At 43.4% G+C, this 19,605-nt stretch overlaps 1 protein-coding gene and 2 pseudogenes across 1 annotated transcript; 2 read left to right on the top strand and 1 right to left on the bottom strand.

Moving 5' to 3' along the window:
• On the bottom strand, window positions 745–1,173 carry LOC110437630 (annotated as a pseudogene).
• LOC8076642 lies at window positions 4,778–12,978 on the top strand (annotated as a pseudogene).
• LOC8069759 (ankyrin-1) lies at window positions 14,390–18,634 on the top strand. The gene is made up of 10 exons (XM_002443443.2): window positions 14,390–14,606; window positions 14,718–14,807; window positions 15,547–15,689; window positions 16,334–16,420; window positions 16,527–16,652; window positions 17,370–17,504; window positions 17,672–17,764; window positions 17,860–18,030; window positions 18,107–18,195; window positions 18,288–18,634. The coding sequence occupies exons 1-10, from the start codon at window positions 14,456–14,458 to the stop codon at window positions 18,301–18,303; spliced, it is 1,101 nt and encodes a 366-aa protein (XP_002443488.1). The 5' UTR covers window positions 14,390–14,455; the 3' UTR covers window positions 18,304–18,634.

Raw genomic sequence — 19,605 nt, 5'->3', positions numbered from 1 at the left:
CCCGACGGAGCCGGAGCTGCCGGTGTCCGGTGATGACAGGCACGAAGAGGAGTACAGCAGATAGCATGGGAGTGGAGGCAGACATGGTGGCACCCCCCCTCTTCCTGTATCGTCTACGAATCTTTGTGTGTGATGGATGGATGCTATATATATCGACCAGCAGCCGGCCAAGAAAATCTGGTTTCATTTTGGTGTTGATCTAGAATCGCAAGATCGCACTCAAAATGGAATTCTGTAGTAATTTATTAAAGCTTGCCAGTTGTGAATTAAATGGAGAGATGTGGGTGGAAAGATTCAGTTTCTGGATCGGTTCAAGATTTGCTGAGCTCAAGATACGTGTACTTCAGATCCAGATTATTTCCATAATTCCATGGAAGATGGAATCTGACATTTGGGGTGCCTCACACTCCAGTCATATATACCCAAACTCCAAAGGTGGTCTGCCAACCTCTCCGTTGCCTGATCAAGTGGGTTGGGCTCTGGAAAAACATAGAATGTGTTCAACCAAATCAGTGTACCGAGCAATATAATTGCATTTACACAGTGACTAGCCTCGAACGTCAAGCAGCAACTGAGTTCATAGCTATTATATATATATATATATATATATATATATATATATATATATATATACAGTACATAGCGCCATCGGTCCCATGCATTGCGAGCCGCCGAGCCCAAACAACGGCACTGTGGATTGTACAGGCTACTTATTCGACACAAGAAGCAGCAGTTTCCACGTGATCACAACTCACCGACGACGAGCTCGTCGACGAGCGCAGTGGCCATGGTGGAGAGCTGGTCGAACTCGCGGTTGGCGGCGGCCATATCCGGGTCTCGGCCGGCGCGGAACCTGCGAGCGCGGCGTCGCACCCGATCCCGGCCTGGCCCGTGAGCGGCAGCAGCGCGCGCCGCCGCGCATGAGCCGCAGCGCGGGCACGGACGCTGTCCCGTACAGGATGCCACACGCCTCCAGCGCGTCCCGCGCGGCCTCGCCATCCCCGCCCTGCATCAGCCAGGTCCGCCGCCATCAGGAGGTGGCAGTGCCGGCGCGGAAGCCGCGCCCGTCACGGACCCCACGTCAACGAAGTCGCGGATCCCGCCGCGCCGCCGTAGAAGCAGGAGAAGCGCAGAGCGCGGCGGCGCCCACGGCGAGGAACCGGTCCTGTTCATGGCTTGCTTGTTGTTATAGGTTCAGGACATCTGATTGATGAGACTCAAACTTAATTTACACAGGGGAACACACACGAGCTCTGCAGGTAATCGACGGACATGGCAAGACGACACGAGCAGCGCTTTTGATTATTATATTACAGTACAACGCTGGTGCGGATTGGCATGATCGTGTACTCTGTCTTATAAGAGTCCGGTCCGAAAGTTGGTCAGCGCGAGTGAAGATAGCGAGTGAAGATCAACGGCTGTGGTTCAAAGAGAGGGACGAGTGGCAGCATCCTGTGGACCAAACTCGGTCCGCGCCGGATTCAATGGGTCCGGTTAGCGAGTCCGATCGCCAGCCCAATGACTCTTGGCTCTATAAATAGACTTAGTCGGCTCTAGCTCGCTCTCTTGCATATTTTCATCCTTGTGAACGGGAGCAAACACCTTTTACTTATCTCCTTTATTAATGCATCGTCATAGTGATATTTGGAGAGATACTTAGTGCATTTACTTGAGTTATTGCATATAGTGACACTTGGGATCATCATTTGAGCTACGATTTTCTTGTTACTTTTGGTGGTTGCCACCGCCTAGACGGCTTGAACCAGTGGATGAGCATTAACACGACTACACGAGTTGGTGATTGTTTGCTGGCATCTCCCTGTAACTCTAATAAATTACTCGTGTCATTGGGTTACCTACACTTGTGGGTACTGGGTAGGCTATTGTGGCGCCCATTTGTTAGGCTAGGCTTGTGATCGCTTATTAGCTCACCGAACCACCAAATGAATGGTCGACACAACATGGACTAGTGTGTCGATAAGACGGTAAGCACGTAAATCTTAAGAGAAAAATTATATGTATATTGTCTATTTAGCATTCTCCCAGTATTCATTTGATATCGATTGGTTCATTGTCTCTTTCCACGTATCTCTCTTTGCATATCTCTCTCTGCACTCGAGGATTACATCCTTTAATACTTGCCTAGTGTAGTAGTAGTTTGGTAGTGTAATTAGTTGAGTAGCTAGTTCTTTTAGTTGCTTAGTTGTTTAGCTAGCTCAACTAGTTTAAAACTAGAGACGTAGTCACATGTGTGCCTTAGTGATCATAATATATTAGGTTTAGGTCTTTTGAAGTACAGCTAGTGCAAATAAAACTTCGCTTATTTAATTACTAACACTTGCTCTAGTGATTGGTAGAAACAAATTTTAGGCTATTCATCCCATCTGTAGCTATTAGAACCTTTTGTGACAATGATGACGTCTACCCTAGAACCATCAACAAGGACCTCGTCGCGTGGGGCCTCACCCCGACAATGATGATGGCATGCGTGACGATGCTGTTTGGAGACGCCGAGCTCTGGTAAGCATTCTAGATCCGCTGTGTGGAATGATTTTGATGAGATGCTCGAGATCGTGAATGGTGAGAAAGTTAAATGTGTTGCTAAATGTAAGTTTTGTAAGGCTTAATTGTCTACTCGTTCAAATGTTGGTACTGGGCACTTGCTTAGACACCAGTACAAACATTTGAATTTGAGCAGGTATTGTACTCACTTTTTTTCATTCTAGAGTTTCTCATAGTGAATTTTATCTAGATAGATTTTTAATGATACAACATTGCATATCGACTCAATAAATTTGGTTGTTCATATCTTTCCATCTTGATCTCTTACTGTTTTCAATTTCGTAACTTAGATTCTGTTGTCTCTCAACCTACTTTGATTTAAAATTTGAAATGTGCATACTGAAACTGAATTGAGTTGGTTGAGATTTTTGGGGATAGCGGGCTCTGGGTTGGCCCGCCCCACTAACCTGGTCGTGCTTTCTAGGCTATGAAAAATAGCCCCACAGACTATACCTAGACCATTGGTCAAGCTTGGCGCCCAATTAGGCATAGCCCAGTGGCTCAGAGTGTCGTGCGTGGCATAGGCTCATGCCGTGTCAGGCGAGGTAGCCCGAAGAGCCTTCTATAGTTCTAAACCCAATTTCTGAAAGCTTCTAAACATAATTTCATAAGCTCAAAAATATTTAGTCCTAATATATATCTAGGATTTTTTGGAGACATAGATATTTTTTGGTTTAAAAATCTAATGTAGTGTTTACCTGATTTGCTTTTGAACAAAAAAGGAGACTCAAAACAATAAGTCACTTTTAACTGCAGTTGAGGCTAATTATCCCGTTTTGAAAGTTAGGAGATACTAGCTGGTTTCTGGTTTTTTAGTTGAGGAGTTTTTCAAACTCGGTGACAGTTGAAGGGGTCAAATAGACTCGTCCTTGGCAGAGCCGGAATTTTATGGGTATTCCATGTAAACAAAATACTATACTAATATACAATACATTGAACCATAGGTCCATAACAATAATTAAAATAAAACACACAGTATACTACAGTAACAATAATCAATTAATTCATCAACATGAGCTCCTCTTAGAATTGTCATCTTTTTACAAGAATTGCCAAGAATATTTTATCAAACACATAGCGTTTCGCTCCAAATTTTATTAATCAAGATTGTGAATCGTTCTAAATTAGAGCAGAAAATTGAATCAAATCTGGTGCGGTGGTGACTAAAGTCCTAAAAATCCAGGGAATGGATCTCGAGTGAACCTTCGACGGCCAAGCCATGCACTTCTGGTGCTGGCCACTGGCTGCCGCCATCGCGGCGCAGCACGTTGGCTGCTTGGGCTGTTTCTTGTGGGCTACTAGGCTGCTAGTTGAATTGTTTGTTTGTAGGCTTTGTTTAGATCACTCTAAAATCCAAATTTTATTTTAAAATATTCCATCACATTAAATCTTACGGCACATGCATAAAATATTAAATATAGATAAAAAAATAACTAATAACTAATTATATAGTATGTCTCTGAATCTTTTGAGTCTAGTTAGTCTGTGGTTGAATATAATTACCAAATACAAACGAAAATGCTACATTATCAAAATCTAAAAAAATTCGGATCTAAACAAATCCTTAGTCCAATTAAACAATAGGTTGTACATGTATGTACTGTTATATTTATTGTTCTCATCAAAAAATCGTGGATATAAAGGAGTGGGCGATGTATTCGCCGCATAAAGTTCTGCATCCCATTTTGCAGAAGGTGGTCAAGCGACAACAATGCAAGACCAATTGCATAACTGATCTTAAGGCCTTGTTTACTTCTCAAAGATTTTTTAATTTTTTTTAGATTTTCAGTCACATTAAATTTTACGGCAAATATATAGAGTACTAAATATAAATAAAAAAATAACTAATTACATAATTTGCTTGTAATTTGTGAGATGAATCTTCTAAGTCTAGTTAGTCTATAATTGAATAATATTTATTAAATATAAACAAAATGCTACAGTATCCATTTTGTAAAATTTTTTGCAACTAAAACAAGGCACAAGATAATGCATGTTTCGTGTTTTTTGAGTGACGGTGTGACACTCCAAGGTCACGGCGCCCAGTAGCGTCCGCTCCTCACTGGGACATGTGGCAGCAGTCCCGTGCTCTCCCGCGCAGCAATCGCCTTTCCCGCCAAAAACACCGCCCGCCCGGCTTCCTTCCACGGTACGGTTCCATTCCCCAGTCCCCGGTTCCCCACTCCACTCAAAACCCTAGCGCCTAACCCTTCTCGAACCTTCCGGAAACCTATGTGCGTTCAGGAACAGCCGACGCCATGGCCCCCAGCACCGCCGACCTCGCCATCCAGGTCACCAGTGATGGCAACCTCTGCCTCCTCAATCGTAAGCGCTGCCACCACCCTAGGCCGCCACTACTCTCTCTCTCTCTCTCTCTCTCTCTCTCGTGTAATTCACCCGCATGATTTGATTCCTGCAATTATCTCTGTTGATTAGAAATCTCGAAAGAGTTGGAATTGCGAGGAGTGAAGGGCTTCAAGGAGCGGAGCTTGCTCCACTTCGCGGCGGGCAGCGGGCAACTTGAGGCCTGCAAGTTCCTGGTGGAGGATTGAAACACCACGCTGAATCTCGAGCTCCTACTGGTGGATGAATCACTTAACTGTCCACTTTTTATTCAAAAGATTATTTATCATTTATAGTGCTCCCTCCCCCTCGCAGGCGAGACGCCAATCCTCGTTGCCGCAAAGGCTGAGGGGGACGGGAACCTCCCCGTTCTGAGGTACCTCTTGGATCGCGGCGGGGACCCGGCCATGCCCGATGCCAGGGGATTGACGCTGCTGCACAATGCGGCGGGGAATGGTTTGTTACTTTCCTTGCTCTTCCATAGTTTGATTCGCCCTCTGAAATATTATGGAAGGGGCACTTAATTAGATTGAGGACCTTGCTTACAAATTGTTTGTCGTACCTATGCTCTCCAGAGGTTTGGTTGTGTTTGATCTGAAAATTTTGCCATCCTTTCGCGTGCCTATCCCAGGGCACTGCGAGGCTGTGAGGCTGCTGCTGTCCAAGGGCGTTCCTGTTGATCCTCTCTATTATCGTGGCACTTTGTTGATTGTTGCTGCAGCAATGGGCTAGGACCAGGTTGTGAAGGTCCTCCTGGATCATGGTGCTGATGTAAGTTTCAGTATTGATGTCATGTTACTCCTGTTGTGTTGGCAATTGATACGGTACAGAAAAGCACCGCAGCACACCACACCGCCTAAAATTTTTGTTTTTGCTGTACTTGATGATGGCATCGTTAGCTGTGGAGATTTAGAGAACACAACGGTCGGTGGATTTTCTGAATCTTCTTTTTCCGGTGACCTCACTACTAATCATAACCTTGATCTATTTTCACTTTGCAACACAACAAAGTTGTCCATGATGACCTTTCACCACTAACAATGGCATGCTGTGCGCATTCCTTGAAATGTTTGAAGCTACTAACTCAGGTCCTGGTACTTGCTGACTTCCTTAAAGTATCTCCTGAGCGAGGCTTGTAACACTTTGTAACTTTTGTTTAAATATTTCAATAAATCCAGTAGGGGGTAAAACCCCTCCTGTTTCCTCAAAACTTCCTTAAAGTATGCTATATGGTCATTTTTATGCCTGAAAATATAAAGGATAGAATGTAGGCTAACTAATTGATCTTGCTATATCTATTGACCTTGTCTTCCTCATCACACATGGCAATCCACTCTAAAACTATCTGACATATTTTTCATTCTATAGGCTGGTGCTGATGTGAACTCTAAAAGTCCGCATGACGCACCTATTTTAATGTTAGTAGTTAATGAGGACTTAATTGATATTTTCAAGTTATTGCTGGAGGTTGGAGCTGAGCCTAACATTCCTGACAGGGTAATCTCGTTCATGACTATCTTTGTCCCTGCTGTTTCATTGTTCACTTTGATGCTGTGTGGTTTACCATCTCATGATCATCTGCATAAACCAAGGTTTCAGAAGCTCTGAAGTTAGTTCAGTCCCCTATTGAGACCTTTTAAGTTGCTCATTTATATTAGCAGTCATAGCTTTTGCCTCTTGTTTTGTAGCTAACTGTTTCTTAGACTTTTTTTTGAAGAATGGACCAGTGGTACGCCAGGAAATTTTTAGCTAGTAGGTCAAATGACCAGCAACCGACCCTAGAAATACAACGTGATTACTTGCTGCTAGTTAAACGATAAAGGAAAAAGGGGATTGTCATCACAAGAGACTAACCACTTGGCCCTACTCCAGCCCCAGACAAGAGCATGTCTCGGTGTTTGTTTCCTGCCTGCACCCACAAACGAGACTCATATTATATCGTTGACATGATCTGTGGAACTGTCAGTTTCTTTCTCTGGAAAACACGTCGGTTCCTCCTTCCAAATTGTCCAGTTATCAGGATAGCAAGCGCAAGGTTCGTCCCAAGAGCAGCGGCAGGTGCTGCACCTGCCAAGTTGCCCTTGAACCAGTCAAAGAGACTGCTCATACCTGACCAATTACAATGATGTAGACTTGTTTGTTTTGCCCAAATTGTTGTGCCCTCCCAGACCTTCAGAGCGATTGGGCATTCACAGAAAAGGTGTTGTGAAATTTCAAGATTCCTGTAACATAATTGGCAAAAGTAAGAGTTTGGCCAGCCACATTGTTGCAGTTGAGCGGCAGTCCACAGTCTGTCTTGAAGCAATAGCCACATAAAAAACTTACAGCGTGGGACGACTTTGGCATTCCAAACATATGATCCCATATCCGAACACATTGCACCTTCAAACCGCAGTATGTAGGTATGCCAGCCGTGAGGAGTATTCACCATTTGCATTGTGGGGCTGTTTAGTTGGTGAAATTTTTTGGCTTTGGTTACTGTAGCACTTTCGTTTGTATTTGACAATTATTGTCCAATCATGGACTAACTAGGCTCAAAAGATTCATCACAAATTAGAGACGAACTATGCAATTAGTTATTTTTTATTTATATTTAATGCTCCATGCATGTGCCGCAAGATTCGATGTGACGAGGAATCTTGAAAACTTTGCAAATTTTTTCAGGAAGTAAACAGCCCCTGTATCTCCAAGTTATGGAGTCTAGGTCTTCAGTGTTCAAGTTGAGCTCTGCCTCTCGCCTGGTTAACAAATTTACAAAATCATCAATAAGAAGGGCTGTCAGGTTGTGATCAATGTCGGCAATCCAGTGGTCACCCTCCATTGCCACAGCCACTGTTTGATTCTTGCGTTTGCTATGAGAGTATAGCAGCGGGAATAGGAAGGACAAAGTTGTGCCTTTCATCCAGATAGAATTCCAGAAAAAGCCTTCCTGCTATTCTTAACCAGGACACAAGTTGAAGCATTGAACAATGATATATTCATCTCATCAACTGGTAGCACTCTGTGGGGAAATCTAGTCAAACTCAAACCATAGCCATCGTAGCCGAAGGGTCCTGCTAAAGCACTCCAAATTCAGAATTCCAAGTCCCCAAAATTGTGTAGGTGTGTTGCAGATGAGCCAGCTTACTTTACATTTAGCGCCTGTTAAATCCTGTTACTAGGGCCCAAGGAAAGCACCTGTGCATTTTGTCCTGGTCCTTGATGATCTGCTTAGGTTGCACAGGTAATGGGTTGTGAGGACAACACTGATGGTACCAACTCACGCCGTCCTACTGGGTTCAGCAGCTTTCCTTACCAGCCGGCAAGCTGGGCCTTTGCTTTGTCCTGTATAGGCTGTAGGTGCACCATCCTTAGTCGGCCAAGTGTTAGGCTAGCCCAAATAGTTTATCAGAAAATTTACCCTGTTTCCCAGGAAAGGCCCGCATGATCTCTTCTAAGTCCAAATCAGCATAACAGATAGTGGCAACCGACTCTTAGCAAGGTTTATAGTCAGACCAGTAGCTTTACCAAAAAGGTTAATAATGTCCATAACCATGGAAATGTCATGCTTGTCTGGATTGGTGAACACAACCGTGTCATCATCATATAGCGATAGGCACAATGTTGTGCAGCGTCGTCCCCTTAGTGATGACAACGTCCCAACTGAATCAGCTAGCTCAAATACTTGCTGTAAGGTATCAATTACCAAAATGCACAAGTATGGGGAGAGAGGGTCTCCTTGATGGAGACCCCTTTGGTAATGAATCCATTGTCCTGGAGCACCATTCAGAAACCGAGTTCACCAATCATTACTAAAACCTCGGTGTTGTAACAGTTCTAGCAGATAATCCCAAGAAACAGTGTCAAAAGCTTTTGAGATATCCAATTTAAAGAGACAGGTTGGTATCCGCTTCCTGTGGTATGCTCATGCTAAGTTCTTCATGTATAGGAAGTTATCTTGGATATACCTCTTCTTGATGAAAGCACTTTCGGAGATAGACATCAAGTTGTTGATACGTTTGTAGTCTGATGGACAGGACTTTGGAGACCAATTTTGCCAAAGGAGTGTATTAAGCTTATTGGTCCAAAAATCCTTGGGTTCATAAGTTGCCTCCATTTTTGGGATGAGGGTGATGCTCCATTAGTCTGAGCCTCTGAGGCAATGCGCTCTTGTATAGATGGTGGAAACTAGAGGAAGCATTCAACACTTCCCTTAATGTTATTCTAGCAGCAGTAATAGAAGACACCAGTGAAACTGTCTGGTCCTGGCGCCTTTTCAGAAGGTAATTGTTGTGTGGCCTGCCGCACTTCCAGCTCGAGAAGGGCCTATCCATAAGCTCTGCCACGACATTTGTTAAACATGTCAGGTTTAATAAGTCCCAATTGAAAGAGTTGGTCCTGGGCTCCTTCTGCCCTATAATGTGAAGTAATCAGCGATAACGGTTTCCTTCCTTTCCCACCTGTGTATATAATATACCAGGGACTGGTCTAGTTTGCGTAAAGTAGGGATGTAGTTTCTCCGCCGCCTTGCATTTGCAGAGGTGAAAGAAACGGGTGCACGCCCGTCCTTGAGCCAAGCTATCCTAGAGGATTGTCTTCACCATGCCCGCTCCACAGCAGAGCAAGGTCGAGAATTCTAGCCTTCAGGAGTACCTTATCTGCAATTCCTGTGCACATGTCCATTGCCCTTTGCCTGTCTACCTCGGCAATCGAAAGCATCGACAAGCTTTGCCGCGGTTTCATCTGGTCAGGAATGGCTTGTCTCCGGGGGGCGTTGCAAGGTCGCTTGGCCGATTTGCTGCAGACCGCGGGCCTTGGGGGGGCTTGGGGTTACTGATCTACGCCGGACCGGGATGGCGCTGAGACTACGTTGGCCATGGATGCGTCGGGTCGATCAGGGACGGCCATGGTCCTATTTGCCTGATCAAGAAAATGGGGACGTCCTGGCTTTCTTCAATGCAGCAACTGCCGCTGTTCTGGGTAACGGCGAATCAATTCTTTTCTGGACAGACAGTTGGATTCGAGGGTCAAGCATCAGGATCATTGCCCCGGCTGTCTTTGAAGCAGTGCCCAAGCGAAAGTGGGGCGTCACCGTCGCTGAGGCGCTGAATAATCACAACTGGGTGCATCATATAACCGGCAGTCGCACTGTGAGTTTGCTCACTGACTTCATCAGCCTGTGTCGTACACTAGAACAGGTCCACCTCTCCCCTGGGACGCCGGACACTTTCGTCTGAAGGTTTGCTGCATCCCAGCAATACTCTGCTGCATCCGCATATGGCGCAATGTTCTTGGGATGTTCCACACCTCTGGGAGCTCGCCACATCTGGAAAACTTCAGCACCTCCAAAGGTCAAGCTTTTCTTCTGGTTGGTTTTGCACAAGAGGTGTTGGACAGCGGATAGAAGGTGGCACCATGGGCTTCAAGAGGACAACCTCTGCATCTTCTGCGATCAGTCGCCTGAGACTTTAGATCATATTGTTTTGGGCTGTGTATTCAGCCGCCAGGTTTGGTCCTCTTGCCTAAGAAGGTTCCAGCTGCAGCACATAATCTTAGTCCAAGAACAAGACATTATGGCGTGGTGGACCGATTCAAGAAAAAGGCTTCCCAAGCAAATCCGTCGAGGTTTTGACTCTCTTTTCTTCAATGTCGGATGGAACCTCTGGAAGGAGCGCAATGCGAGAACCTTCGACAGATCTTCTCGACAGCCAGCTGATCTTCTGCAAGCTATCCTTGATGAAGCGGCACTCTGGGTGGCTGCTAGTTTCAGGGCGATTGGGGCGTTGCTGGCCTCTGGCCAGTAATTCAGTAGTCTCTTCTTTGTTTAGTGCTGTTTAACCTGTTTTGGTCTGGCTGTATTTTGTGACGGTAATCTATGGATTACTGTCATGGGCTTTTGTTGTAAAACTCTTATCCCTTGCTTAATGAAATACATGCAGCGCATGTTCTCGAAAAAGAATTCTAGCCTTCTGGTCCTTTCCCTGCTGAATTCTAGCCTTCAGGCTCCTGCCTAGCTATTGCTTAGACTGGGGTCAAGTGTGTTCCCATTTAGTAACCTCTTGTATTCATGATACAGCACAGGTAAAAAAAAATTAAGAGCATACTGTGCATGTATGAAACACCTGTTGTTCATGTGTCAAGCAAGTTTTGTACAGTGTGTGTATTCTATGCAGATTTTTTGGGTTACTTTGTTTTGGTCTGCATGATCTGATCAGATATTGTGAGATTTGCAGCTTTAGTTATAAATACCTGCAAAGAAATCATGAATGATTTTGTAGAGTGTATTATTATAAATCAAAATTGCTTATAAGAAATTCACTGTTGAAAATGTTAGTCTAGGTACAGGTACTACTATTTCCAGCACTTGATGACTAACCAGAATTTAAGAGGGACTGATTTTGCATGGTTTCCTCTAAATTCTTCTCGGTCTATTTAACATTATATATATAGGACCATCAATACGATTGTTATGTTACATATTCTTAGAATTCTTTGTTGTTGGTCTTTTCTCCTTTCATGACAGACTATGTTACCTTCCACTTTTGTCTTTGCATTGCAGCGTGGGAAATTCCCAATCATGTTAGCAGCAGGTCGTGAACATCGTGATCTGGTTGAAATTCTATTTCCTCAGACAAAGCCAATTTCACTTTTTCCAGATTGGAGTGTTGATGGGATTATTAGAGCTATGAAATACCTAAGCTTCGGGCCTCAGGTATGTTAGTGGTTTCTTACTGGACACTTTAGCTGCCAGGCTTTCAAAGTTAATAGAGCGAGAAAATGATTATGATTAAACTCATTCAGGAGCAAAATTTTGCTGACTACTACATTTTAATTTATATGTTGGAGCCCCTTGAACGCTATGGACTTGTAACTGAACATGCTTCTTCCATGTTTAGGAGTCGGTGGAAGAACAGATTGCTGTTGCGAAGTCTAAAGGAAAAGCAGCATTTGTAAAGGGGGACTACGTTGATGCAACCTACTTCTATATGCTGATAAATGCCTGAACCAATGCTGTTGGAATAATACAAAGTATTGCATGATATAGGCACTTAGTTCTGAAACATCAAGCTCAGGACACATGAAGGGCCTTCATCTTTTTCTTGTAGCCACTAGCCACTGCTCATAGAGGCTCTGAGGCCACGTGCTGCTAACTGTTACTGCAGGCAATGACAAAACCCACATGATGCCCACCATATTCGCCAACCGGAGCCTATGCTGGCTGCGGCTGAGAGAAGGCGAGAGGGCTCTGTCAGATGCTCAGCGTTGCAAAACATTGGACCCACATTGGGCAAAGGCATGGTACCGTGAGGACATGGCTCTCAGCTTCCTCAAGGTATAGCATACATCAAATTTAACCTTGAATCTAGCTAGTTTCTGCTCCTGAATCATCACTCTTGTGGTTGATATTATCCGTTATATGGGAGCACAAAGGAGCAGTGGATGACATCAAGAAAGCATTTAGGCACTGCTCTTGTTTCCTTCTATATACGCTACTTTCAGCTATTGCCCTAGCTGAGTCTATTGGCATTGGATGGAAGCATGAATGTTCCAAATCATACTTTCTCCCTGTAGCACCTTTAATTAAATCTATGAATGACATTCTTAGGTCTCTGATTCCTGAAACTTGCAGGGAGGCCATGGAATCTACGAAGAATGCTGCTTGCCTTGGAGAACAGGACCCTCGAGTTGCTGCATGTGTTCGATCAGACTAATAATCAATCCTCTATAATATCTATGGGGATTAGCATCAGCGCACTCTACTACTAAGATCATTTTAACATGTTCTTGACTCGATCTTTTGGAAATATCATTTCTGCCTGGAGTTAACTGGTGCCGTACGTTGGGTCTCTTCCAAGGAGAATTGTGAGTTATTTTTCCTTGTAAAGTACTACTACCATCCATTTGGGTAGCACACTTGTGGACCAACTGATGACCTGCCAAGGGGGACTCAACCGATGATTTTTCTGTCAGATGGAGATCATCTTTCGAACAAGTTGGTACAACCTGCTTCTGATCAAGAGGCTTGCATAGCTGTTATAGCTGAATTGTTATTGTGCTTCCTGATCATTTTGTTTTTAGGAACCAAATGGGTTGATAACGTTGTGCATGCATATGCTGTGGATATATATGTTTTGTTATCCCCTGAGCTACTGGATCTAAATGGGATGTGCCTAATGCCACAAGAATCTGTGGCGAGGCCGCGCTGGAGGCGTGCGGCATGCCGTACGGGGCCGCGTCCGTGCCCGCGCTTCGCACTCATGCGCGGGCAGCGCCGCCGCCGCGTCGCGCGCTGCTGCCGCTCACGGGCCAGGCCGGGATCGGGTGCGACGCCGCGCTCGCGCCGCGCGGCCTCCGCCTCGACGACGGCCAAGGCACGGATGGCCGCCGCCAACCGCGAGTTCGACCAGCTCTCCATACCATGGCCACCGCGCTCTTCAACAAGCTCTCACCTAGCTAGGCCCGGCACTCCGGGCCTCCGGCTCCGGCGGCGCGCGCATGTGGCTGACCGTGCCGCGCCGTCCCTGCGTGGAGTGGCACTGCGGTGACGGTGAGATGTATGTGATCACGTACGTGGAAACTGCTGCTTCTCGTGTCGAATCAGTAGGGCAATCAACCACCGATTTCCTGTGTTTTTTTGGTTGCGTCGTACAGTACAATCTACAATGCCGTTGTTTGGGCTCGGCGGCTCTCTTTGATGGTACTTCCTCCGTCACAAATTATAAATCATCATTCTATTAATCTCGAAGAGTCAAACCAAACCATCTCAAAGTTGAGATACTTTGACTCTTCAATATTTTTAGAATGACTTGTAATTTTAGATGGAGGGAGTAATTGCCTAGTATCTATTTGCATCGCGCATTTGTGTGCCTATTGTTTTTTATTCATTTGTGTGTGCCTATTTTGATTTCGCCTGCTATTCCTTGTTTTTTTTTTCCCTGCGATTTGTATATGTCGGACAGTCGGAGGAGATAGAAGAGTTGGATTTGAGGTCGGAGGCCATCTAAATTTAGGGGGTGTTTGGGATGCTTTATGTTTTCCAGCTCCGCTCCACGTTTTTTAGCTAAACGGTTTCAGCTCCACGCACTCAGTTCGAGGAAAAATAGTGGAGTTGTGAGAGCACCTAAGAGAGTGTTTGGGACTGCTCCACAAACTCTGCTCCATAAACTTCACCATGGAGTAGCTCCATAAAAAACTGGAGTTTATAGAGTACCTCTTTAGGTGCTCTCATAACTTCACCCTTTTTTCTCGAACTGAGTGCGTGGAGCTGAAACCGTTTGGCTAAAAATCGTGGAGCGGAGCTGAAAAAACGTGGAGCAGAGCAGTCCCAAACACCCCCTAAAGAGATACTCCACAAACTCCAGTTTTTTATAGAGCTACTTCATGGTGGAGTTTGTATAGCAGTCCCAAACACCCTCTTAGTTTTGGGCTATGGGCTTGGGCTAAATTAGGTCTATAAATAATAAAATGTTGTGTGTGAGCCACGAGACACTGCACAGAGGGGGAGAGAGAGAGCGGTATAGCGGCGGCGCGTGGTGGGCGACTACCGAGTCGTAGGCGGGCAGACGTCGCGATGCGCGGGGAAGGTGAGGGAAGGCGGCGCGGCGGCGGTCCTGGCCGCCCAGACGGCATGCGCGGGGAAGGCGAGGAAAGGCGGCGCGGCAGCGGTCGCCGCCGCGCGGGCCGCTCGCGTGGCGAGCAGACAATCATCAGGGGCCAACCGGGTGGGTCTGAGGGTTTTTGGTGCCAATTAGGCTCGATTTAATTTTATTTGGTCAGAGGGAGAAGCATCGATCATTCTTAATCAATATACACTGTTTTTATTCTGTTACTAGGCACGACGATTGCATTAGATCTTGAGCATGCTGATCCAAACAAAGCAGACGATTCTGGAATTACTCCACTCCACATTGCGGCAACGCAAGGTTTTTTCTGCCCTTGCATATGTTTGTTATGCAGTAATTTTTAGTTGTTCTTTGATTTATTTGTTTTTTTGTTTAGTTTTTAACGCGGCTTATCTATGTTATTTTCACACAGTGGGTTCATTCTTTATGTATCTTTTTAGATAGTATTACAGATGCCCCATGTGCTTAAACCAAACATTTTGTTTTTCGTTTGAATCAGATACGTAAGCAGAATTGAACAATACTCAGTACTCACACTTTGTCATGGCTGAAAAAGGTGTAATCCCATTTTGATTGGATCAACTGTCATTACGTGAATCTAGACACTAAGCTAGCTTTGGTAGAGAAACAAAGTCTGGATCCTGCATTGAAGCCCAGTGCTTGGGAGGTTGGTTGGAGTACGGCCAGTGAAATAACCTTGTGCTTGTTACTTAGTAAAAAAAAATGATTATTCGACCACCTTCTGATTAGTCACCTACCTGTATTATTTAGGCTGAATGTTGCAAAAAGGAGCTTGTGTAGAAGGTCAAAAGGACACCTGCTGTGTATTAAACATCCCAGGGCTTATACTGCAATGCAAAACTGCCTCTGTTCTTCATATCATTTTAAATTTAGCTTATAGGTCTTTGAAAATGCTAAAACGATCCATTCTTAAAATATTGAGCTCTTGGTGTTGACTATCCTTTGGTTATGAAACACATGTTATTAATAGGTCCTAAAAGTCAATTTGATGTCATTTTTCCATATATTTTTTTTCCAGGCTACTATGAAATTGCAGAGTACTTGTTGTCAAAAGGAGCTAATGTTGACCCCTTATGCCAAGATGGTGAATCACCGCTATTATGTGCTGCTCTCCAGGGAAATGAAAGAATAGTGACACTCCTTTTGAAGCATAACGCAGATGTAATATCTTCTTGCTTTCCTGCTCTTCTTTGCTCTTTTCCAACAATATTATATGTGTCGTTCTCCTTTGCTCTTTTTCGACAATATTATATGTTTTGAGTTCAATACACTACCTATGAGAACCGAGCAAACATTTGTTTATGGGTGAACTCAGATTGGTTGCCTTTGTTTGTTTTTCCCCCATTTAGGCTCTTACCATAGTCCCAACACTGCAATCTCAGTAGCCTGGGTGGGTTGAATACTTTTTTTGTTTGCTTGACTGGACTGAGCTGGAACTTTCGTTTTATTGACCAGTTCTATCGAATGTCTTCTCACTTTTCTTCTATTTCTTCTATCATGCGGCTTTGTTTTTTTTACAAAGATATCATGCGGCATTTGTTTGTTCTCTGGACTTTCATGGGGAACATTGTTGATGAAAGCTGGAATTTTCATCTTAAAAATGTTTAGGCTTAGTTTTATATTCAGTGGTGCAGTAAAAAAAGAGACGATGGATCATTGTGGTTTCCCATTTGCATTTCTAGGTTGAATAAACTGATCAGGTGCTCCCATGCGTGTAACTTTTCTATCTCCTTTTGGTGATTTGCATACTGCTTGAACCCTTCTTTTTTCGACAGTATTTTTAATCTTTTTTCTTTCTTCCCCAGTATAACAGACTGTCAAAGAAAATGTTAACACCGCTGCTCGCGTCCCTCCATGGTTCTTCATTGAATTGCTTGGAGATACTAATTGAGGTGCAGTATTTTGTCACTTTAGAGATGCTGCTTGCCCCAAACTATTTCTTGCCAATGGGGTTCAACAAATTTGATTGTGCGATTCCTGAGATGAACACAATTGCAGGCTGGTGCTGATGTGAATGGGGCTGGCTGTTCTGTACCACCAATAGCTCTAGCTGCTTATAAAGGCTTACATGGCTGCATCAAGTGTTTGTTGAGAAACGGTGCTAATCCCAATGTTCCTGATGAAGTGAGTTCTACCTTGCTATTTCTCAATTTCAGTATGAGTTGTAAGGAGCTTTATGCCTATTTTAATTGTAACAAATATTTCATACCACACTAGGATTTTTACAGTTTTTAGAGTAGTCATTATGACTCTGTTTGATACTCCAACAAATTTAGGGTAATTAGCAAAGGTCCTTAAATGAGGCAATTTGTTGTTTGAGATTTAATGTTGTGATTTCAAAAAATACATTTGTGCTTACTAGCCTGTTTAGGTCTTGATATCCAGATATTGATTGAATTATTTCATAACTAGACTAGAAGTTTAGGATAAAATACCCACATTAGGATTTTATTCCGACGAACTTATCTTGGGAATGTTCCATAGCTTGCTAGTGCTGAAGTTAACATGATGACTCCCTGCCATTGCGCGCACGCGGGGAGTTCAGTTTTTTAGAATACTTGTTCAGTACTCTTTTCACATGCCCCAGTGAGCAGCGGGAGTTTGAATCCACTTGCACAGTCTATATTTTTTTGACAGAAACCTTGCACAGTCTATATTCTCGTTCTACCATACAGTATACACAAGTACAACTGTTAATTTGTGCTGCATAATTACATGTATCTTGGGATTACAATGTCTTTGCCATGTTCTTTGCAACTAATTTGCAAGGCCTAATTTTGTTATTCCTTAAGCTCTCACGTTTTTATTTCTAAAGTTCATTTTTGTGGCTTCTTATAACAGGATAATAACATCCCAATACAAATTGCTGCGGTCAAAGGATGGGAGAGATGCGTGGAGATTCTTCTCCCTCACGCGCCCCATTTGGCACAGTATGAAGGCCTGACCACTTCTGAAATAGTCCAGTGGGAAAAAACTGTGAGTTCAGACCCACAATTTGGAACAAAATATTTCCATTTTTCCTTTGTAGCATGATGGTTGGATTGATGTTAGTAGCTTTTATGAATACTCCAATGCAGATTTCTTTGCACCACTGATTTGGAATATGGTTTCTATTTGACTTTTTGGTTGTACATGTACTGTAGGATCGCTTTGTCAGAAGCAGTAGGGCTATTGAACAGGGGGATGCTGCATACCGGAGGAAAGAATATGATATTGCATTGAGATTCTACACAGAAGTAAATTATTGTGTTATCCAAATGATATTCAAGTTACATTAATTTATAGATGCCAATATAGCTCTTTAGCCTCCGTATCATTGGATGATTTGCAGGCAGCTCAGGTTGGTCACCAGGATCCAACATTGTATGCAAAGAGGAGTCTTTGTCATCTATATCTGCGTGTTCCAGCAAAATATACTGAGGAAGCAATTAACTACATGAATATGGTGCAGCCAAATTTATCGACACTTGACCCTGAATCTGATGCTAAGAGAATGGTGCTGGTGAGTTGGTACTAGCAATTAACGGCGACACAATGTGTCATATTCACTGTTGATATGTTGACGGTTCCTTTTTTAGGATTTTGGTAGAACCTGGAAAGAATCGGGGTTTGCTTCGACGCCGGGTTCTGGAAGTAGCCCGACTGACAAAACTGATAAAACATCAAGGTTTGTAGCCTCTGCTATATGTAGTTGCTTTTGTTCTGATTTGGAGAATTTGTCAGATAATTTGAGGTTGGATGCCTTTTTCTTTGATCCAGTGGGGAGCATCAGTGAAGTGGTAGCATGCTAGGCGTCCATGGAATCTGATAAGTGCTACAGTGCTACGGTTAGGAGACTAGCACATATGTTAGGAGGAGATTAGCACATATGTTAGGAGTAGAAACAGGTGTAGCACATCCTCTGTTTTTGGAGGCGAAACATATTGAATTTAGTTCTCTTCATTTCACACTTTTTGGCTTTGTTTTTTTAGATCGGCTTTGCATTCAAGTAGAAACAGGTGTAGCTCGATCGGCTGCTAGAGGATTCTGTGACCCTAGCGCTTGCAAATATGTGTGGGTATGTCTGAGATTTTCTGGCATATGCCGGTTATGGTTTGGTAACATAATGTGGATATTCCTCTGAGCAGCTCAAATACTATAGACAGGGTAGCTTGTGAGCACTTGCGAACTGGAATTGCTGTGCCGCTCCCATGAGGCCATGACTCCTCTGGCGAGACTGGTCTGCCACTTGTGCCCCTCCAACCCAATCCCTGTACAGCTTGATCATGTTATTTGGCTGTGGCTGCAGCTGCAGCTGCAGCTGCTATGACTACTATAATACGATTTGGTTTGTGCTATAGATTCGGTTTTCAGTCACAACATTCTGTTTTAGCTAAAAAAACAGTTGTATAAAGTACTAAATATATTTTTAAAACATGAAAAATATCTTTTATCCTAATTTTTTTAGAAGAATTGTATAGAAAATTTTATAAGATACACTTAAATAAAATATTTGGACTTCATGAAATTATCTTGGGACCCTTTCAAAAATTAGATTCAGTTATAGGAAAATGGGGAAAATATATAGAGAATTTAGAAAATTTCAATATCATTCTAATCAACGTCCAAACATATTTTGAAAACTTTTCACAACAAAAATTTGAGATGAAACCGGAATGATTACAACTAGAATCACTATGTTGCATTTGATTCTAGTTGCATTCATGCTAGTAGTTGTATCTCGTGTTTATGCTGTCAAAAGTTTTCAAATTGTGTTCAGTCCAATTCTTTGAAGCTTTCATTGATAATTTCAGGATCTTAAAAAATTTTATTTAGATGACTCTTGTTCTAATATAGATCTAGGATTTTTCTTGGACTTTTTAGACCTTAGACATTTCTGTGGTTTATTAAAAAAAATGTTTACCCGATTTGTTTTTGAATGAACTAAAAAAGAACGACGGACTCAAAACCACTTTTAAGTTTTTACTGTCGTCGAAGGTAGTTGCCAAAGAGGCTCCACTCTTTTTTCTTAATTTGAGAGACAAAATTGTATTGAAACAATAAAAAGGAGTTTAACAATAAGGCCTTGTTTAGTTCA

This window comes from Sorghum bicolor, chromosome 8 (assembly GCF_000003195.3).
Source record: "Sorghum bicolor cultivar BTx623 chromosome 8, Sorghum_bicolor_NCBIv3, whole genome shotgun sequence".
NCBI classification, from domain to species: Eukaryota; Viridiplantae; Streptophyta; class Magnoliopsida; order Poales; family Poaceae; genus Sorghum; species Sorghum bicolor.
Note: the sequence above shows the minus strand (reverse complement) of the source record. Positions and strands in the feature narration are given on the sequence as shown.